The 22,846-nt window shown below is 47.1% G+C and overlaps 1 protein-coding gene across 8 annotated transcripts in view; it reads right to left on the bottom strand.

Moving 5' to 3' along the window:
- Nucleotides 1-20,090, bottom strand: part of SMARCA2 (SWI/SNF related, matrix associated, actin dependent regulator of chromatin, subfamily a, member 2) — a 180,726-nt gene extending 160,636 nt beyond the window's left edge. The window contains exons 1-3 of one of the 8 annotated variants that reach the window (XM_047831352.1): nt 19,953-20,090; nt 5,271-5,531; nt 1,612-1,741 (exon numbers count right to left, since the gene is read on the bottom strand). In XM_047831352.1, coding sequence (XP_047687308.1) covers nt 1,612-1,741; nt 5,271-5,495 — 355 coding nt within the window. In that variant the 5' untranslated portion in view covers nt 5,496-5,531; nt 19,953-20,090. Of the gene's footprint in view, nt 1-1,611; nt 1,742-5,270; nt 5,532-8,816; nt 8,909-16,057; nt 16,184-17,552; nt 17,811-17,841; nt 17,900-18,122; nt 18,513-19,952 lie in introns of those variants that run through there. The other 7 variants (XM_047831354.1, XM_047831357.1, XM_047831359.1 and 4 more) reach the window with 7 other exon arrangements.
- Between the last annotated feature and the right edge of the window lie 2,756 nt (nt 20,091-22,846).

Genomic DNA, 22,846 nt, shown 5'->3' with positions numbered 1-22,846 from the left:
TTATATATCTGTTAAAATTGTGAACACACTTCTCTAAATCCTCAGTCAAAAAATCTCTCCTCGGATGGATGGATGGCTGATCATGAATAGAGAAAAAGACTACATATATTAAACTACAAAGGAGTATGCACACCAACACATAAACCACAAACTTTGAATTATATATCAACATATTAGGGTTAACTGGTCCTAGATGAATGCATGCCCTTGCATGCTGAAATGATCATTAAATGACTGTGAAAACAGGTTACATTGTACTCAAAGACTTGGCGGTATCTTTACTATGTCTTAGGGAAGAAGGCACCAAGGAGAAGAGAAATATACCATAGATTGATTGGCCATTGTTGTGGGTTGAATTATGTCCTCTGCAGAGATATGCTAAAGCCCTAACCTCTAGAACCTATGAATACAACCAAATTATTTGGAAACAGGATCTTTGCAGACATAATCAAGTTAAGATGAGGTCATAATGGATTAAGACCCTAAACCAATGACTAGTGTCCTTATGAGAAGAGTGAAATCTGGACACAGGCACAGACACTCAGGAAAAATGTCACATGGAGACCAAGACAGATTGGAATGAGAGATCGACAAGCCAAGGAGTGTCAAGCTCTCAGCCACCAGAGGCTTCCTGAATTTACAAACAGGAAAACAAGGCAAAACAAGGCAAAACAAGATTCTTCCCCAGAGCTTTCAGAGAGAGCACGGACTTGTTGATACCTTGATTTCAGGTTTCCAGGCTCCAGAACCATGAGAGAATAAATTTCTATTGTTCTGAGCCGCCCCCCACCCCCACCCCACCACCAGTTGGTGGGAATTTGTTATGGCGGCCTTAGGAGACTAATGCAGCCACCCATCAGCAACGACAGGTAATTCCGCTGCCAGAAAAAAGCCACCTTACAGACAACGCAAGAGCATGCAATCCAAGGGACACGGTGGCTCATCTTACCTTCACATCTATGCTGTCATTTGGAGGCAGACCTGGATTCTCCTTCTGGCCCCGTCACTTACTGGATGTGTAAACTTAGGAAAACACAGTAAATTCTCGGAGCTTTAACTTCCCATCTGTTAACACTGGGGTGCCCTAATTTACCTTACAAGATCACGAGAAAGAATCTGCATAAAGTACACAAAGCACTCTGTAAACTGCTTGGACGCAGGGTGGCTAGTAGAATTTATTAGTATTTTGGAAATAAAACTGTCCATATAAATCATAGTGGTGTTGGCGGGGGAAGGGGGAAATGAAGCCTGCAGGACTCGATCTCCCTTAGACACGTTCTTTGGAAACCACAATTAAAATAACCAATAAGAGGGGCGCCTGGGTGGCTTGGTCAGTTGAGCACCTGACTTCAGCTCAGGTCATGATCTCGTAGTTTGTGGGTTCGAGCCCCGTGTCAGGCTCTGTGCTGACAGCTCAGAGCCTGGAGCCTGCTTCAGATTCTCTGTCTCCGTCTCTCTCTGTCCCTTCCCTGCTCATTCTCACTCGCTCGCTCTCTGTCTCTCTCTCTCTCTCAAAAATAAATAAATGTTAAAAAAATAAATTAACTAACCAATAAGAAAGATGAAAGGCTATGGAACTGAGCCAATGTCAGGTGTGGAGCAGACACAAACCTTGGCTGTGTTGATCCATCGGACTCTGGGGAGGACCCATGCCTGGGTGCGGTGGCCGCATACCGGTGCCCTTCATGGATCCACAATGGATATCTTCTACAATCCCCTTGTCGTGCATACCATCGATGGGCTGAAACATGTCAAGGACGTCAGTTAGATGTCACTTTAGCTACAAAATATGTAGTCGGACCTTGAAGATCCCTCATGTTTAAAGTCTTCAAAATTATGGCACAATTTTCTCTGGCTCACATGACAATCATCTATTTTTATACCTTAGACTACCTGTATTATTATAGGTCTTACATATATTTTATAGATGGAGACAAAAAAATAAGACCATATCAACAGGGCTAACAAAACTATCTGTAAGTCAAAGTTAAGGCTGTAAACAGCTGGATTTTTTTTTTTTTTTTTTTTTTGGTAATGTCAAAAGCCTATAGATAAAAAGAAAGTCCTGCTCACAAGGGAGACAAATAGAAGTTATTCTTCTAAACCATTTTAAGTAAGTTTTGAAACCTGTTGCACATTGAAGTTATAGTGCAAAGTCAGAAGGGAGACTATTTGAAACATCTGTGATGGTCTATTTTTTGGTAAGTTTTTTTTTTCCCCATCAGAGAGGAAAGAAGACTATGGAAAGTTTAAAAGTCGAAATCGGAAAGTTCCATGCAGTTGGGAAAAGAGGAACAGCCGCAGTGGAGCAGACTACTTCAAGGGAAGGAAGGTCCAATGGACGAAGCTATACCCTGGAGAGAAGAGGTCCTGAAAACGTTTCAAGGCAGAGTTTGGAAAAAAGTTAAGAACGCAGGGACTGTTCACAGGACGTGAGGCCTCGTATGTAACAGGCACATGATAAAGAGCCATTGAGCTGACATTAATCCAATCCAGAATTGGGCAACGGAGCATGTGTTTGAAAAAAAGGAAAAGTCTATTCCTCCCCACACTGGAAGAGCAATTTTCAGAACAGCCTGAAAGAAAGATTTCCAGGAGTTTATAGAAACCAAATGACTTCAAGTAAGAAAGTATGAGTGTTTGCAGTTTTACAGAAAGGAAAGTTAATTTCTGCAGAGTCAAAAGCGCGCACTTGAAAAGAGGAAAAATTTACCATAAAGAGGATGTTCAGAAGAAAAATGGGAAGAATTTGGGATAAAGAGTGTCTCTGAGTCTGTTAAATAGTAATAATAGGGAAGAAATCAAGGCAACACAAGCAGATGTATTTAGGCCACTTGTTTATTTATTTCCAGCGATGTTGAAAAGCGAAAAGCTGAATCTCAGAAGGAGAAGGAGGAGAAAGACAAGGAACAAAGCTGCCTGTAAAAGGACTCTAAAAAAGGGAAGGCATCTGGTCAGCAGGTGTGAACTCTAGGCGCTTAAACAGGTCCCCACGCAGGGCATCATCAGAGGGGCTGGGATTATGGAAAAGCAGGATGGCAAAAAAAAAAAAAAAAAAAAAAAATTCTCAGCAAAGCAAAAGAAAATGAAACAAAAAGGAATATCAATGGGGCTGGGTGGGGGGGCGATGTGTGGAAGGGAAGACAGTATGGGAAAAGGTGACAAAAACACTAGGTCACAAAACAGAAGGGACCAGAAGAGATAATCACCAATAAAAATCAATCCAGTGCAAAAACCTACCACGGACCCAACACTCAGTCATACATTCAAATGCTTAAATGCTTAAATAATACTAAAGCTTAGATAAAGCTTTCCTTCACATTTTATTTTTCATTTGGGAGGCAAGACAGCCTCAAACCGTCCTGGAATTCTTTCACCCAGTTGGACTAAGGCCTATTAGTGACAGATCAGACCTATAATAGCTCCCAAATTAATTTAATAGGGACACAAGACAATGTAATGACTTCAGTATGTCTGTATGTTCAATATGTCTCCTAAAGACGACGATATGAAAAACAAGCAGCTTTATTTCTTTAGATACCTGAAACGCTAAAAACATGTTTTAAAAAAAAAAAAAAAACCCAAAAACCAAAAAAGCAGAGAGAGAACCTGGGGATATTATAGGGATAGGCATGGTATGTCATTAAATGAAAAGAGGAAGTTTCAGAGTAATTAATAGTGATGCTATGATTATTCGATTATGGTAAAAGGAAAAACAAACAGAGAAAGTCAGACCTATATATGCAGATGTGTGCTTACAGAGTACTTTTACTGAACAAGGAGAAAAGTAAGGCTGGGAAAGTAAGCACAAAGCTGTTACCTGGGGTGAAGCCAGGATTAACCATTTCTTTCTTTTTTTTTTAATTGTTGTTTAATGTTTATTCATTTTTGAGAGAGACAGAGTGTGAGCAGGGGAGGGGCAGAGAGAGAGGGAGACACAGAATACGAAGCAGGCTCCAGGCTCTGAACTGTCAGCACAGAGCCTGATGCAGGGCTCGAACTCATGGGCTGGGAGATCCTGACCTGAGCCGAAGTTGGACGCTTAACTGACTGAGCCACCCACACGCCCCTAACCATTTCTTTCTTTAGCTCAGTATGGTTTTACTTTTCAAAAGAAGTATATATTACTTTCCTGATTTGAAAATCATCACATAACAAAATTTGTAAAATAAAATAAAATGAAATAAAATAATAAATAAATAAATAAATAAATAAATAAATAAATAAATAAATAAATAAAATTTGGGCTCTGATGCTTTACCTTAAAATGGGCCTGTATAGTCCTACACAGTTAGAGGAAAGACTTGCTTTATTTTGCTGGAATCTTTCTGTTTTAAACCAGCATCTTCCACGGCTTGCCTACTTTATACCAAGGGGCAGCCCCACCATGCCTGTTGTCTACCTGCGACGACATCCAAAAAGGGGATGGAAAACCTCTATGTGTCTCATCGGGTACAGCCCTGAGGTCACGTGCTGTGGCCTCACTGATTTCCACTGGCTAGTAGAACAAACTCCCACAGGCCCTTGCTGGCTTTCTCCAAAGGCTGCTCTCCCTTCTCTGCATCTCCCTCAAAGGCCTGATGCCAAGTTGTACTGATATGATCATCCCTGCAGCAACAATCCAAGCCTCATAAACAGAAGATTATTATAACCCTAGTCCAGAAACGAACAGATAGGGACCTGCACTCTGCAAACTCCCAGCCCTCTTCCAAAATCAGAATAAAGCCACTTGACATGGGGATAGCATAGTGCATTTTAGGGATTCCCGAGAAACTATTTTATTTCGATACAGTCTTTTAAAAACATCCTTTAGGAAATGACTTGTTTTCTTTTCACTCTGTGGGATCTTTTTTTTTTTAAATAAATGTCAACATTTTTAGGGAAGGATCAATTTCAATACATCCATTCGCGGATGATATGTTATTTAACATCTACGGTTGGAAAAGAACCAAGACTCGCTCACTAATACACTTACTCACCAGGCCAAGGTACCTGCAACCTACAAATCAGACTGTCAGAACTGCATATTCTATCTAGTCTTTTGCGAAAACCCAAGATCTGATCTTCCTGTACAACATCTGTAACAATAAAAAGAGCCTCAGAACGTATGTTTTTAATAACATACAAGATAAAACAGAGTCCTAGCTTGATTCTCTTGTTAACAATAGTAGGGGGGGGAAAAAAGAGAGAGAGAGAGAAGGGGGGGTTATCAGGGATAGTAGCCATCCATGACTCAGAAGACAAGAGTGAACAAGAAAATGAACTCTTACCTTATGCATTTGATGTATGCCTTCCTGCGGGAAGTCGGCAGACCCCATTGTTGGCATGGGGTGTGAGACACTGGGAGGTCCGGGACTCGGCCCCATCATACTGTGGACAGAACCTGGGGATGGTCCGGGTCCTGGACTAGGTCCAAGAATTGGTCCAGGAGAGGGTCCGGGCCCTGGCGAGGGCCCTGGATGGGGCATCGCGCCAGGGTCTGTGGGCGTGGACATCTACTTCTCCTGTCTCTGCCAGTCAGTAGAGTGATACTGTGTTGGAAAGAAGAAAAGAGAAAGGAATGTCTTAAGCATGATGTTGAGATCAGAATGAAACAGTTGTTAGTATTTGACGGTGCCATTTCTGTAACAAACATCAAACAGAACTGCCCTGTCTCGTCCAGATGTTTGAGTGAGTGTGATATATATCCATCTGCCCTAGTCTTTATGAAGACCACTTGTTTAAAAGGAAAAAAAAGAACACTCTAAATGATTCCCCAGAAAGATATAAATCATCTAAGATACAAAAAAGACTCACTGGAGAAACTCAAATTTAACACATAAGCAGAATTCTAAACAAGTTTGAAATTTATTACCGAAGTCAACAGATGCTGTTCATTACTTACTGGCTTGGGCACCTGACGAGGCATTAACCCCCCAAAGCCAGTAAAATATAAAACCCCTAAGAAAGTTTTCATAACCAAGACACGTTTTCATAAGTAAATGAGCATTCGAAACTGCACAGAGAACTCCAGATAGTTAAAAGGAGAAAGAAGTACAATTTCAGAAACTGACAGCGAAAGGGAATGCCCGTTGGGGGGCAAGGGAGAAGCAGGGGTTGCCCGGGTCAAATAGATAGATGGGTCCAAATACCCAACATGTAACAACCACCGGCTGAGACCGAAATGCAGTGTCGGCACATGTACCAAAACAGCTCCGTGCCCGGCACCAAGCAAGCAGCCAGTCCTCATGCAGCCTTATCTTCCCCACCACCTCCGCCGTACCAGAAGCGATCAGAAGAAACAGTTTAAACTGCGGTTCCTCCTGCCAGCTAAGTAACTGCCGACCACTTGGAGAGTTGAGGCCACGCATTCATCCTCAGCTTCTCTGTGGTCCCAGATTCCCGACAAGAGTCATCCATGACTACTGGATCGGGCCCAGCACAGACTAGGTGTGGAAATTCCGGTGCTCTGATTTCGGCAAACAGTCCATCACCCACACTCCAAGATTTCTTGGCATCCTCCCCCCTCCCTGGGGAAATGCCTCACGGTGTGGGTACATCTCACATCTTGGAAAGGAGCCAAAACGAGCAAATAAGCGGTTTCCCAGATTCCGACGGACATCAATGAAGACCACTGGTGAGAGGAAATGTGACACTGGACCTTTCGTTATTGGGGGCCCGTGCACCTGTACATGCAAACACTTTTCTGCTCTCAGACAACCTCCCAGAACACAGAATGAGACACCCTAAGTGAATTTGCTTACCCACTGCTTAGCGGCAGGGGTGGAATTAACCATAGGGGCCAAGGCACTCACAGCCCGGGTATTTCCACGCGGTGAAATGAGGTTAAAGGGGAAACACATCGAAAAGCCACATTAGTTCCATTCTTAGCTCCCTGCTTGCTTTCACCTCCTGCTAAATCACTGGAATGCAAGGGTCTTGCTCTTCTGCACTCCTCTGTGTCCCCGCATGTAGGAAGTGCTCAATAAAAAAGAGACGTAGTAGTGCCTGGGTGGTTTGGTCAGTTGAGCATCTGACACTTGGTTTCAGCTCAGGTCATGATCTCACAGTTCGTGGGTTCGAGCCCTGACTCGGGCTCTGTGCTGAAAAGCTCAGAGCTTATTTGGGATTCTGTCTCTCCCTCTCTCTTCCCCTCCCCTGCTCATGCTCGCTTGCTCTCTCTCTCTCTCTCTCTCTCTCTCACAAAATGAATAAATAAACTTTATAATATTAATAATTAAAAAAAAAAGATGTGAATAAACAGCCCAGGAATGCCAGGAGCAAACTATTAACAGAGTCAGTTATTTTATAAATAAAAATTAGAGAGTAATCTGTGCCTGAGCTATGTTCACACAAAGAGATCCAAGGAGTGTAGGCAAGAATTTAAGCCATTCTGATAAATGAATTAGGGCCAAAACAGGGAGCAGTGGGAGGCTACCTGGGAGTGATTGTAACAGTGTTTTGCTGATCCAAGACGGGACTCAGAACCCAGTTGAAGTGGTTTCTAAAACAACAGGGAAGCTTCAAGGGTGAATTATAGCCTTGGATCCACTAGAGAGCCAAATGTTATTATTTATTCTTTATGATTAACAAAGCAGGCGGAAGTAACTGTTTTTTGGTTTTGGTTTTTTTTTTTTTTTTTTTTTTTTTTTTTTTTTGCATGCCACTCCCTCACATATACACTGGTCCAGTCAGCATTTTAAATTTAGGAAGCTGACGTCAATTCAGAGGTACTACAAGTTATAATGTTCTTTCATGTATATCAGCAAACTAATACACCCCTTTATTTTTTAGTGAATAAAAGGAAATTGCTTACTTCCTGTTATGGTTTACCTTGAAATGGGCTTCAATAGCTGTTACCGTAACCTACCCCAAGTCTGAACAATGAAGATACAAATGCTCAGCCAGGAGTCCCACTTTCCATGTTTCACGTTTTGATCTACGTTCTCCCGAAATACTGCTCTGTGCATATGTGGTGGCTTTCATCTGGGAATGTGGCGGAATGCTGGGATTATACTTGTATACTGCCCCATAAGAATGCTCCTCATTTTTTGTTAAAGGAAACTACTAAAAGCTTCTTAAAGGGGAAAAGAGATAAGAAAAGCGGACGGAAAAGTACTGGGTGTTTAAGTAGAATGTTAACAGGGGAACGTGTCGTGGGGGAAACTTTTCTAATCAGAAGAGAACCTTCCGAGGCAGGGGCCTGATGCATGTTGTCCGTGAGACAGCACAGGTCAACGAAAGAAAATAGCTGTGAGCCACTGTGGAGTTTAAGAGATGAGGGCCCTTGTCCCCTGCTAAGGGAGGGCAAGGATCTGCACAATCACACAACCTGGATGGGATACTCTGGCTGTTCCGAAGGCACCGGGTGTCCAAAGATCCAGAGAGGCAGATGCTCGTCTTCCCGTTCCAGGACCGTCACCAACTGCGGGGCCCTGGGCAGAGTGCTTTTCCTCTGCAGTCTTTCTGGTTCCTCTGAGCTTGAGAAAGGAGGATCTCCAGGCTCCCCCACAACCTGCCCGTGCAGGACTCGAAGCACCTCAAAGATTTCTGCAATCCTGTGTGCAGTGGCCTTCATGAGGGTCCCTCCAAGGGCCGAACCTGGGCTGTCCCAGGACTCCTGCCTGGCCACCAGCACGCAGGTATAATACTGCAGAGGAGTGACTCTCCAAGAGGAGGCCGTAGCCCTGGCCCCTTCTCCCTCCCTCCTCGTTTCTGCTGGCACCTTTATGGCACACCTCGAGAGGACCTAACTAGACTTTCCCACAGCGCAAAGCAACTCGTGGGGTGTAAACTACAAAGCCATTCAGCTCTCAGGAAGAGGCGCAGGTTATTACCAAAGTCACTGTGGTTAAGGTTTGAAGTCCAGTGTCGGCCAGCTCAGGGTCTCCTTCACCAACGCTGCCACGGGTATCCCTCGGAATGGACCCCCTTTCTTCCCGCTTCAAAGCACTGAAGACAGGATGCCCACAGGGAGGGATGGGGGTGGGTCCAGCCGGGTTTGGGGGGGGGAGGGGGGAAGGGACGGCTCAGCTCACCTTGATAGGTTGGAGTGACAGGTCTCTGCTCAGACTCTGCTGTTATTTTGTGTTGGGGGGGTAGAGAGGGGAGAGGTGGACACTGTCACGGAAAAGCACAGCCTGTTCCACAATTATGTGGCTGATACAATGAAGGAAATGTGTCTGGGGTGCGGGGACAGGGTAAGGCACAGGGGCAGCCCCCATGCACATGTGCACGCACTGGGGAGGAGAGAGGAGTCCCCTGTCCTCCATATAATGCACTCCCCAGAGGGCCGGCCGCTGTGTTCTTGGCCAAGACATCACACCCTGTCTTTTCTGTGTCCTGACCCTGCCTTTACAACAGGGGAGTGTGTGTTTTTAAAATAAAAGTCTTCAGAGCTTCGCAAAGCTGAAGTTACCACAGACACCTTCCCTCAGCCCCAACCTCCTCCCTCTCCCCTGAGCTAAAAGTCCCAGCACAGCCATGAGCAGATTAAATAGGAATTCAACTGCAAGGAACTCTAAGCGTTGCCAGCCTAACCGTGACAACCACGACAAAATATGTACCTTACCGTGGTACCGCAATCAACTAGGATACCAAGGACCGCCCCCCTTGGGGTCATATTTAAAGGCACCTGCAAGGGCTTTGCAGTAACGTTAGCGACTTCAATTGAGGATACATTTTTGTCACATCCCCACGGAAAAGATGAGGGCGGGAAGTCAGGAAGGGACCACGCGGCCTGCCCAAAGAAGTCACGTCTGTAAGGAGAGCTTTCTATCTCTAGCGCCAATCTGGGACTGAGCCACGGGACCCATCAGGCAAGGCCATCCAGCAGGGTGGAGGGCTTCCACTGCCCCCCCCCCCCCCCCCCAGCACAATGCAACAATGTGCAGGCAGGCAAAGAGAAGGGCGTGGAAGGGGAGGGATATTTTGCAGGCAGGGCTCAGGATTTGGCTGTTGATGACCCATCAATCTAGGAAGGGAGAGACAGGAGAAGCCTCAGGGATCATAGGAGGTGGAGTCATGAACTAAGGAGGCTGGTGACTTCCAATCAAACTGCCAGAGGGCCTCCTGTCCTCAATCTCCAAAGGGCATGAGGCAGGTAAGATGTAGGAAAAGGCCCAAGGGCTGACCCCAAGGCTCTACAAGTCTGATAGGGAAACAAGACTTATCCTTAAAGAGCAGTGAGAGGGTTTTTCCCCTCACAAAAACAAAGGGGAGCTCCTGCAAAATAAGAAGGGGTATAGCCAAGGCTGTCCAGAGCAGTCACAGGACAGGAGGGCCGGCCTACAGGGTGGAGGGAGGAAGGAAGAGGGGATCAGGGGAGGCTTCCCGGAGAAGGTGACATTTCAGCTAGGCCTTGAAAAAAAAAAAAAACAAAAGAAGTATGAATGAATGAATGAGGAACAAACCAATGAACGAATGAATGTTTCCTAGATACTTTTGTTTTCTAGTCACGAAAGGGTTTGGGGGCAAAAAACCACGTCGACTAGACAGCACCCCTTACATAACTCTTAAGCAAATGCAATAAGGAACCGTTTTCAAATCCAGCAGCACATCTTTCTCACGGCTGGGCTGACAGAAAGGCTGGGGTACGGGTCAAAGGTAGAATATTAGAAATAAAACTCAGGCCCAGTTCGCATCCCCGAGAGCAGCTCTGGTCTTTTTAAAGTTTTCTGGCTGTTAACGGGAGAACTACAAGGCTCAGGAGATAGTTAAGATAAGAGTTCTTTTTATGTCTGTTTGCTGATTCAGAACATCTCCTGACCTGAAGGGCTTCTCGTTTTCTGTGTAGCTTTCTCCACGAAGGGATTGATAATTCCCCTACAAGAAGTAACAACATTTCTCCAACTGGAGCACAGAGCGTTGCCATTCTTAACGGGGAGGGGGGGGGCGGGGGCGCGGGGCAGGGGGAGAACAGCAGGGAAGATAAAGGAAATAAATCTACCAGAAGTTTCTTTTTCAGAGACCAAGGTTGCCTGGATAGACAGTGAAACATTACCAAAGCCCTCCTGCTTCTGGGTCTGGGACAGGCAACTTTAAACAGTGTGCGGCATGATTTGCACCACGATGAAAACCGTGCTGGGCTTGAAGTTAAACATGACTCGTACTTGGGGCGCCTGGGTGGCTCAGTCGGTTAAGCGTCCGACTTCAGGTGGGTCACGATCTCGCGGTCCGTGAGTTCGAGCCCCGCGTCAGGCTCTGGGCTGATGGCTCAGAGTCTGGAGCCTGCTTCCGATTCTGTGTCTCCCTCTCCCTCTGCCCCTCCCCCATTCATGCTCTGTCTCTCTCTGTCCCAAAAATAAATAAACGTTAAAACAACAACAACAAAAACATGACTCATACTGGACCCAAAACTCTAGAAGAGCGTGGAAAACATTTTTCTCCCAGGGCTTCCTGTAAGTTTCCCATTCAAAGTTGAATATGTTTGAAAAAGTGGTTGGATTTGGGGCGCCTGGGTGGCTCAGTCGGTTAAGCATCCGACTCTTGATTTCGGCTCAGGTCATGATCTCACGGTTTGTGAGTTCGAGCCCTGAGTTGGGCTCTGTGCTGACAGTGCGGAGCCTGCTTGAGGCTCTCTCTTCCTCTCTCTCTCTCTCCCTCTCAAAATAAATAAATGAACTTTTAAAAAGTTAAAAAAACAAAATTAAACGTGGTTGGATTAAAAAAAATTGCTCTGTTTGTCAGGCGTCTGTGAACCCTTCCGTCCTTTGGTCAAGGAAACAGGTTAGGATGTTAGCTGCTGCCCTCCCTTCAAATAACCTGCTTTGGGACCATCCTTGCCCAGAGTCAGACCTGGAAAAGTCTCTATGGCAGCTCTGCTCGAGAGAGGGACAGAAGATCACACAAACGCTGTAGCGGCTAATTACTGCCCCACCATCCTGGGAGCCACGCTCAACAGGAACATTATCTTAACATTATCACCTTGCACATCCTGCTGAGTCGCCTTCTTCCGAGAGCCTACCTGGGATACAATCCCAAGACCTCCTCCGTGAGGACAGCCAACATTTCCACAAAGGACAAAGTCTTTAAAGGAGGGTGCCTGCTTCCGAGAAAACCCAAAGTACCCAGAAGAAGTCCCTCAACAACAAAAGCACTTCAGCAGAACATCCTTCTAAGCCAGGACCCATGTCCATTGGTAGGCATAAAGGTTATCGTGAATTACTGTCGTTTCTAACACTCAGTTGAACCTGAAGGGCTAGGCAATCACTCAAAACCAAACCGACAAAACCTAGTTTCACAGCAGGCCACCGTGAAATGTATTGGCTTGTGTATACCTTACAGGTGCAAACCATCCTTCCTAGGTTCTCTTAGGCCCGTTTGCGAGGCAACCTCGGTTGGGATGCTGCTAGGAATCAATGATAGCCACTTCCTGCTCTGTCTGCTAAGATAACTTTATTAGTACATTAAACACCTAAGAGTCGGAAATAGATATTTTACAAACTCTGCTCTCTGAGATGGCACACTTGGAGTTCGCAGTAAAACTCGACTCTTATTCGCTGAACAGACCCCAGGTATGTGACGGATGGGTTTTAATATGCCCTGACTTTCTCAGTAGCAACAAAAGTTCAAGAAGGAGCCCTTTAAGTTCACTGCAATTAAAATGGACAATGGCTGTTTACACGCTAACATGCCATTAAAAAAAAAAAATTTGCCACATAGCTCATCTGAGCTGTTCAAATTTCAGGTTCTTCATCTACAAAAAAATAGGCAAAAGAGTCGCCAGCTACAACCACAATTTTGATATAAATCAAGTAAAAGATGTGCTACCTTGTGAGCTGGGGTGTAAAAATGTGCATTATCACGAGGATCCTTTTAATGGCTTCAATTCCCACCCTAGACTTGAATCCACATGTGAATCTGCAATATTTTCGATCATGAATTCCCTGCTCAAAACTTCTGAGACAAGCCTCCAACGCATACTGGATAATCTTATCCCTATGGATTTATCCCTATGGATAATTCACCATCCCTTCCGCAAATCCTCCTTGGCTGGAACCTCTTTCTCTGACAAACGGTCTCTTCTCAGGTCAAATGTCTTCTCATGGAGTGTTCAGACCGGTCCCTGTGAGCTCTGGATTTTCCTCTGATGATCAGCAGCCCACCTCCTCCACCCCCACCCTCCTCTGGTCATAAGGCTACCCCATCTCAAAGACCTTATCTATCCCCTAGACCCATCACAGCTCACCCTGACCTCTCCCTGCGTCATGGGGTCTGCACAGTTGACCTGATGTTATTCAATAGCTTGTCATGTTCAGGTACATTCTTTAAAACACAAATTCTCAACTGTACGTTGTTTACTTTTTACGGAATTATGGGCTTTGCTTAATAGCATTTGAGCACATGTATAAATACAGTGTGGCAGCAAAGTACAGAAGAGTTGCAGATACTGCAAAACTAAACACGCGCCCGCTTCAAAGGCACTGGGGGAAGATGGGGGCGGACGTTGGTCATGTACACTGAATTTCCAAGTTCAATGACTTATGTCCCAGTGGGATGCTAACAACTGGAATACACAACATGAAGGAGGTGAAGAAATATACAGTCATCCTAAACAAGAAAAACACAATCCAAACACAAAATGATAAGGGAATCTCCTTGGACTGCTGTTAACCTACAAAACAATACATCTCGATCTTTTTGCTCAGAGACATTTTGTCTATTTTTAAGTGACTTAAATTTCCCAATTCAGAATTCCGTTTTTTAAAAAAGGGGAGGAGGGGCAGAGTTATAATTATATTTAATGGTTTTGAAACTTCAAATTTGTTTCTATTCTGTGGACGCCACTCAACACTTCACAAAAGGGTCAGCCCAAATTGAAATTAGTTCGGTTTCCAAAAAGTTTCTAATGCATCAGTGCTTGCAAAGCGGTGGATGATGTCTTGGTATAAGACCAAAGCTTAAGTTGATGCTTCCACACCTAAAAATACAACAGAATATTGTGATTTTTAAAGGTTTTACATCATACAGGCATATGGCCTGATTGTAACTGTCTGAATGTTCTGAAAGTCTGGCATACGAAGATATCATCACAATTCATAGTTAGCTTCAATTAAAGAATCACATATTATAAATCCAGAAGTCCAGAAGGGCACCACTTACTTACGTCAGTATCTGAGTCAAAAATCCCGTATTCCGTATCTATACCATCATTCCAAATGAGAGAATTAATGAGTTATTCGCTCATAATTAAGATTAAATGATGTTTATATTCAACACCCTAAAGACCCAGCTACATAGCTGCTGAATTTCATCAGCTCTATTATATGTTTTGCTAAGGTATAATTATTCAAGCATCTTTGACTGTATCTTTAAAACTTGCATCTTTAAAACTTACATTTGACTGTATATTTTCTTAATTTTTTTAATGTTTATTTTTGAGAGAGAGAGAGAGAGAGAGAGAGAGAGTGAGCACAAGCAGGGGAGGGCAGAGAGAGAGGGGGAGCCACAGAATCTAAAGTAGGCTCCAGGCTCCAAGCTGTCAGCACAGAGCCAGAGGCAGGGCTCGAGCTCACAGACTGTGAGATCATGACCTGAGCCGAAGTTGGATGCTCAACCGACTGAGCCACCCAGGCGCCCCAAATTTGACTGTATCTTTAAAATCTCTAATGTACCCTGAATGCTTTCAAGGAAAAGTACTCTATTAACATGAGAGAAAATAAAGTCATCATAAACAATAAGATTGTAAAGTTTTCCAAACCCAGGTTGCAAGATCCCCTTTAACTTGGCTGATAAATACGTCAAAATAAATACGCTATCTTTCATAATGACTCTGGCAGAACTGAGGTTTAGACTTCTATATTCCCTGGTAAACATAAAGTCATGGCTTTCTATGTAGCAAAAAAGAAACATCTCAGGCCTTCCTAAATACTCTACCAAATAACTTCACCACCATCTGTATTTTCTGTTCCCAACTCCTTATAGAATGACCCAGGACTTTTATAACTGGCTAGAGACTAAAGTTCCATAATACAAACCCTTCCAAAGACGACAGAAAATTCAGCCTCCTCTGTTGGTCTGACACAATCTACCTAACACAGTTAAGGACAAGGAGTGATCCAAAAGATAATTCTTTCACATTAAAAAAAAAAAAAAAAGTGACAAGAGGAAATCAGAAGTCGCTCCCAAATATGGCTTTCCCATTAGGGAAATTTTCTCATCTGTTCACCAGAAATGCCACAGAAGAGAAATGTGACTCATATACAGGGAGTTTTCCAAGTCCACTCATGTTAAGCAACAAACCGTCCATGGCTTCCCTTAAAATCATCTTGACCACAAGCAGTGAAACTCAGAACTCACGCTGGTTGAAATCAGGTCCTAGGAACACTCCCCCCCATAACGCGAGATGAGGGCAAACACCGCCTAGCACTGTATTTGTGATAATTCAGTTGTTCTCATGGCAGCATGTCAAGATGTCACAAATCGTGATTTATTATTTCTCTGGGGTATCAAAAAGCTGCTGACCTAGGGGAGTTTGACAAACAAAGGCCTTGTTTACAAAGGAAGACTTCTAAAGGGGGGGAAAAAGGGCCATGAAAACACTGGAGGACACTACCACTTTTATAATTTATGAAAGTTTTCTCTTTTATGGTCTTGCTCCAATACATAATAAGCCTTTAAAATGAAATGTCGAAAATACTACAGTAATATGAGGGGCATCACAATTGTCTCCTGGAAAGAATGGAATGTGCTTTTATACTGGCCTGTAAATGACTTATCTGAATCAAAGAAAAAGTTTTAAAATAATTATTTGCCAAACTGTTACTTTCCAGTTATGCTGCCAGAAATATTTGAAACAGAATTCAAGCATTAAGGGTATAATACAAGCAGGGACACTTTTTTTTTTTTTTGTCAATTCCAAGCCTCAGGTGTTGGTCAAAGCACTTTTCAAGAAACTTGACGAGAAATGCTCAAAAACCACTTTAAAACCGAACAAAAGAAAAGATCTAAAGCTGCTTTGAACACACTCTTGCGGTGAATATTTTCTGAGACGCCACAGTGCAGCTAGTCGCGGTGCTGGGATGTAACTGATGTCACTCATAAGAGAAAGCCTGCATTGAAGGAAGAACTCCCTCACCTCTGACAATTCTTCAAGGGTTCCGATAATCCAAACTCCTAATTTATTTCACAATGTTCTTTACCCATAAGGCATCTCTTTTTAATGCCTCCAACAAGGGAAATGGACCGCGGTGTCCAGGTTTGGGGTTTGTTTCTCTGTCCACGGCAATAAATATCTTTGGTACCTAATAGGTATCTCCAAATCCCCTCTTCTCCAGTCGCAGACATTTGAGTTGTCAGGGAGCTTAAAAAAAAAAAAAAAAAAAAGTCCAGGAGAATAAAAGCGCAATTAGATCCCTAAAAGAGAAAGTGTGTCTGGATTTGCATAACAATGACCCAACTTGGATTCAAACCTGCCACACCTCTTAACACTTAACCAGTGTGCTAAAAGTAGGCTGGAAGCTTACCAAGTCTAGTGTTGGCAAACAAGCCTGGGGCAGTGGCCCCCCCAGATTACTGATGGAAAATATTACTGAAATATTTGAATGTGCATATAGAAGTGCAGATACACACACATAATATTGGGCATGGCTTTGATTTTAGTACAGCTCTCAGGGCCTTCTGAGTCTTAGGTAGTTAGACAGAAATTTTCTTCTACCCAACAAGCCAGCACCAATCTTTCTGTTCATACAGGCATTCTGCTCCCACGAGCATGAAACAACCAGGTGTAAATAAAAAAAGTCCTTTGAAATGGAAGTTTAAAATTTAACTCTGCTGCTCATGACGCACAGACGTTAAAAATAACCACTCCATGCAGTAGACAAACGTGTACCCTTAATGCCTTCCTTATGCTCTAACATTACACATACTTAGGAATACAGTCTACCTAATGACCGGAGCACAATGATGACACCTCTCCATAAATGTATTAAGCCCGGTGGCTTTGTTGTTTCCAAAGCACCAACGTCCAGCAGATTAGGGAGGAAGAAAAAAAGGCGAAACCTTGCAAAACTCTCCCAAAAGTTATATAAACAAAGGAGGGGAGAAGCCCAATGTGGGCTTTTGCACCCATGTGCTACCAAAATTACATAACACCCGGCGCAGACATTAAAGAAGGAATGGATTCTGCACAACACCCCCACTTTCCTCGACTCCCAAGCCCGTGTCCTTCTCTTATGAAATCCAAACGCCTGGCAGGACCAAATGGACGACTTTGAATATTCATTTTATTGCTGGAGTAAATCCTGCGAGAGTTGGGAGGCACGTTTAGGCCCAAAGTTTGAATGTGCAACAGCCCCAGGGCGCAGCGACTCCACTCCCCGGACCCGGAGGAGAAAGAACTGACAAGCGACAGCACCCAGCAAGGCCTTCTTCTTCTTGCCCCTTACGGTGCTTCCCGCTGGAAAGTTTTCCACGCGATCGATCGGAGGGCGAGGAGCCCGCTTCCCGCCCCCCCCCCCGCCTCCGCCTGCCTGACTTTGCAGGAAAGGCAAGCCGGGAGACCAGAGGGGGCCGGCTGGGAAAGAGCTGGAAAGCTCGGCACTCAGCGGGCGGCGCCGGCGCAGGCTCCTTACCTGGGGGACGCGGAACAAAAAGAGGAGCGGGGCTCGCCGAGCCTGCGGCGGCGGCGCGGGCGGAGCGGGTCTCCCCTCCGGAGCCCTAGGCCCGCGCCCGAGCCCGCGGCCCGGCCCCCGCCGCCGCCGCCGCTTCCTCCCTCGCGCGCGTCATGTCACGGCGATCAAACATGTCTGTGTGCGCTTCGCTGCTGTGACTTCCTGATTCTCCGCCGCTCGCGCGCGCACACTCACACTCACACTCGCAGCCACACGCACACGCCACCCCCACCAGCCTCCGCCACCAAACCTCGCCTGGTCCTCCCCGGGCTCCGGGCGGCTGCCGGCGCCTCTGCTCGCGACGCACTGGCCCCGGCGCGCACAACACACACTCACACTCACGCGCAGACACACTCGCGCCGGCCCCGAAGGCGCGGAGACGCGAACTGCGGGAGCTCGCCGCCCCCTCCCACCCCTCTCCCTACTTAGCCGCCCTGCCAAACTTTTTTTTTTTTTCCTGCCTGATCCGTGTCCAACTTCCCTCCACCCCCACCCCCCCACCCCCAGCAGTCCGGCCTGCCCCGCGCTCACCAGGATCCGCCGCAAGCTGCAACCCGGATAAAAATAATAATGCAATCCAGGCGGCGGAGGCAGGGGCGAGCGCGAAGACACTGGCAGGAGGCGATTTCCCCGCGTGTACCGGAAACCGGCCGAGTGCCGGGACCGGGGCGCGGGTGTCCCCTGGAGCCCGCACTGCTGCGCCCCGCCCCGCGCGGTGCAACTGCGCCCAGGCGGCGAGGCCTGGTGCGGGGCACCCGGAGCACCAGGCTCGGTGTGTGCCCGAAGCCGTAGGGAGCCTAGGGGCTGGCACGCCGGACCGGTTATTTGGGGAAGTGCATCGCGACACCTTTGCAGATGGCATGGCCCTGTTTTGCAACGCAAACGGGAGGAGGGAAGACGGCCGGATGGAGGGGGAGAACAGAGGAAGGGGTAAACCAGGTTGGGATGGGAATAAAGCAAACTCGAAAGCAGGGAGCGAGAAGGAAGGGGTGCGTGTCATCGTTGGGAGGAGGCTTCCACCCGGTCTCCCCGCCTCCCGCCCTCGCCACCCCCTCCCTCCTCCCCCGCCCCCCCGCAGCCCTTCCCCTTCTCCGGCGAACGCCACCACTGCTGCCCTGGTGCGCGCGGGTCCTGTTTGTGACAGTCAGGCAGAGAGGATTATCCGGATCATGGCCTCCCGGCCCGCAGCCACGGTGGCTCTGCCGGGCCCCAGCGCGCCCCTAGCACCCGGACGATCGCGGGCGACCCACGCCCGAGGTTCCCGCGGTTCAAGCTAGGGGAGGACGCCAAGCAAAAGAAAACAAACCCCGGGAGGGGGAGGGCAGGGTAACTGAGCCCGGCGGGCACCTCCGACCTCCTTCTTTGGGGCCTCCTCCCTCCGTACCAGCAGTGCGGCCCGGGCAGGACACCCCGAACTTCAACACCCGAGCCCGCGCGGCCGCCAGGTACCAGGGGCAGGGACGTCTCCGCAAAGCCCCGGGCGCAGCCCCCCGATAGCCGCTTTGCCTAAAGGCCTGCCTACCGGTCAGCGTCTTCATCCCCGCCCGAGGGAACCCGCCAACTGGAGGTGACACCTCCGATCCGGCACGCACCGGCCCCGCGGCGTGGCGGCCGCCTCTTCGGCGCGCCAGCTCCGGCTTCTCCCGCCGAGATCCGCTCGCGTCTCGGCAACCGGAGCCCTTTAAACAAGTCCCCGGGAAGCGGGTGGCAGCAGCGTTCGTTGGCGCCCTGCCGCCAGCCCGGGCACCTCGCCCTCCTCTCTCGCTCCCCTTCCAACTCTTCCGGGGAGGACTCCTCGGGGTGAACTGTCGCCTTTCCATCCTCCTCCCGGGTCCTCCAGCCTTTCCCCTCCTCCGTGCCCCCTCCCCCAGCTTTAAGTGGATGGGGGGATTGCAACCTTGTCGATAGTGTGTGTGTGTGTGTGTGTGTGTGTGTGTGTGTGTGTGTGTTGCAACCTTGAGTTGGCAGCGCGTCGCTGACTGCCTACCTAGGGTCAAGGCTGTGGTTTGTTGGGATTTCCCCCCCTCCCTCGCCTCCTTGAAGTAGTAATTATTACTGTTATTATTAGAACAGCAAGGTTCGGTTGAAACTTTCCCGTTTCTTCCACCGCCGCCCGGGAGCTGTCGTTAGAGCATTCCACCTGAGGCCCGCGGGGAGGAGGCGGGCTTTTTTTGTTGTTGTTGTGGCGGTTGGCCCGCCTGTTTGTTTTGGTCTCCATGCATGCACAATAAATAATAATTAGGATAATAATGAATAATCCCCGGCGAAGGCGGCGCGGTGCCGGAGGGGTTTGTGCGGCGGCTGCAGCCAGGAGGCCGGAGGGAGGGGAAAGAGGAGAAAGGAGTTGTAAGTTATATTTACCTTGCTCGCGAGGAGTGTGCTGGCTGAATCTCTTCCCTCTCTGAGTCACCCAGAGTACAGAAACAGAGGGAGAGAGGACTAGATTATGAATATGACTTCATTGATGACAGCCATCCCCTCCTCTTCCTAAACTCGGGCTCCGCCCCGCGTCCCACCCTCGCCGCCTCCACGGGCGCCGGAAGACGCGCCGCAGTTGGCCCCGCGCGCCGCTCCTCCCTGCCCGCCCGGACGCGGGTTGGCGGGACGCGCCTGTCACTCGCCCCGCTCAGCGACTCCGGGAGCTCGGGGGAAGGAGGGGGCGGTGTGCAAGAATGTGGATCGAGACGGCTCTACTGTATGCGTGGATCCGTGTGTGTCTGCAAGGCGCCGGCTCTCGGGCCGTGCTTGTGCCTGGAGCAGAGAAACTGCGCAGGACGCAGAGAGCCCCAAGCCCGGGTGGAGTTGGGCGCCCGTTATCCCTCTCCCCGCCGTCCTCCTGCTGGGGCGTTGCGGGGCGCCCCGGGGAGGCTGGGGAAGCAGAGGAGCCCGAGCGAGAGGGAGGGCATCCGTAGTAATAGCGCGTAGTAGTTTGGGGGTATGTGGAGAAGGTGCTGGAATTTAACTGTGCCTCCGCCTGCCGGAGCGAGCCTGCAGAGGGAGAGGGAGGGGACCGGGGGGAGGGCTCCGAGTGGTACCAAAGCTGTGTGTGGCACGGTGCTGACCATGAAAGCAAAAACAGGCATTGTCGTGCCGGTTGAAACTTTTTCTCCCCCCCCCCCACCCCCAACACTCCGCTCCAGGTTGTAATTATAAATCTGCCCCCTTTCTCCCCGGTAAAAAGGGAGGCGGGCACAAAGAACATTCCTGCCAAATCTGTCTCTTTTCTAAAGGACGGCAAGCTTCCAAATGCCAATGAGGGGAAAACAGCTGAGAGACTGAACGCCTTGTAAATAAATAATCCCACCCTAACCCCTCTGTTTACTTTGTGGACCAGATAGGGCACTTTAAGCTTCCCTCACCTGTCATCTTCCTGTAAAATATATACAAAAATATGGAAAGAACAACCCCGTGGGGGCGGAGCGAGCGGGTTAAGGGACAGTTGAAGCATGGAATCTGCTTTTGATTTAAGAAGGGGAATAAATCTCATTCTCTGTAGCCCATAGTGTCTCCTCTCCCACCCCACATTTAACACCAATTAAGGCTACCAACACCAAGCTGCTGGCACTTGGCAGTTTGGAGACCTCTTGTTCTAATTCTCCTTGAAATATAGTTCTTTGGCTGGACGAATAGGTCAGTGTTTGCTGAGACAATTTTATTTTTAGTTTTATGAAGTGTGAAAGAATGTTAGGAGATTTTAAATCAGGGGCCTATTATTTTAGACTCAGATTAATGGAAGTACTTGACTCTTAAAACTGTTCCTATATGGCAGTGTTATGAAAAGCAGGATGTATCCCTTATTTTGTAATGTAATGGCTTCAATTAGTCATTCAAAGTGCACCGTGACTGTTTGGTTGAGGATTTTCCCCCTGGAGTAAAATCCTATTTTAAGACCGTTTTGCTGTTGCAAAATTGACTCGGAGCAACGGCCTCTGAAATGCAGTTCCAGGATGCTTAACACTATGTACTGAGGAAGGTGAAGGCAAGAGGTAATGGAAAGAACATACAATGCTGCATTTGGTCGTTCAATGGCAAAAACTGTTTGCACTGCTGGTCCACTGCTGGGGGAAGTGGAGTTTGTTTGCAAGGGCATCAAGTTCAGGCGGCTAGGAGTGTCAATGTCAACCGCCCTGTAGTTTTCTAAGGCTTTGTTACTGACTTGATAACTTTAGTGTTATAATTTCCTGGCTGTCCCAAAGCGCACCTCAAGACAACAAAAGAAGATGCATCTAAGAGAAATAAGATATAGTAGGCCCTGAAGAAGCTACCGCAAGAACTTATTTTCTGCCTGAAGATAGGCCAGTATAACTTTTAACCGGGAAATAAACAGTGAGAAATCTTAAAAGTGGCAATGTGGTAAAAGTATTACCTTCTACCTGCCTAATAAATGGCAACTAATAACATAGCCAGATAACCGAGTTGTCTGTAAAAGGGCTTTCACCTAATGGCGATGCTTATCACATTAGTGAATATCAGGTTTTAATTCTTTTTCAGGCCTAATTTGTTTCTCTGGCATGCCAACCTCGCACATTTTCTTCCCTGTGAATAAGTGCCGTTTATCCCTTTAGGATGCCGCCTTCCCCTGCTGTGCCAAATCTCTAGGAGAGAACAATCACCTTAGTAAGACCCTGGAGGAGAGGGACTGGCCATTCCCTCTGTCATTTTGTCAGAGGGAGAGGAAGAGGAAGAAAATGCTCGCTTTGCTACATGTACATATTCTTCAGCTCTTGTAAAATTTTGATGCAGTACTTAGAGGGATTGGTACCAATGCATTATATGCTCAACTATGGGAACCGAAAAATAAAATCTATCTCTGGGAGTAGAGCTTAAATATAGATACTACATCTCCTTTTCCCTTCATATTGGTCTCAGAAAGCACCACCTTCTCCCTTCAGGTCTTTCCTCTGAAGGCTCGTCTTGTTTGTAGCTTGCACTGTAGCAGGTAGGAAGGTTAGAAAATAAGGCCTATACTCGGGAGACATGAAAAGGCAGCACCATTCACTCGGTACAGGAAAAAAAAAAAAAGGTTGTAGAACCTATAGCATAAGCTTCCTCTCTGAGGGAAAGCAACATTTAGCAATTGATGGTAAGGAGGGAGATGATGGGCTCTTTTGTTTTGCAGAAGCTCCACACAAAAGCAAATATGGTTGGAGGCTAAAGGGACCCCGAGGGTGCACAGGATGCTGTATTCACATGAAGCTTTGCCTTCTGGACTTTGATGAGTCATAATGTGTTCTCTGAACTTGCTTTTCTCTTTC

This window comes from Prionailurus viverrinus, chromosome D4, assembly GCF_022837055.1.
Source record: "Prionailurus viverrinus isolate Anna chromosome D4, UM_Priviv_1.0, whole genome shotgun sequence".
Classification (NCBI taxonomy): domain Eukaryota; kingdom Metazoa; phylum Chordata; class Mammalia; order Carnivora; family Felidae; genus Prionailurus; species Prionailurus viverrinus.
Note: the sequence above shows the minus strand (reverse complement) of the source record. Positions and strands in the feature narration are given on the sequence as shown.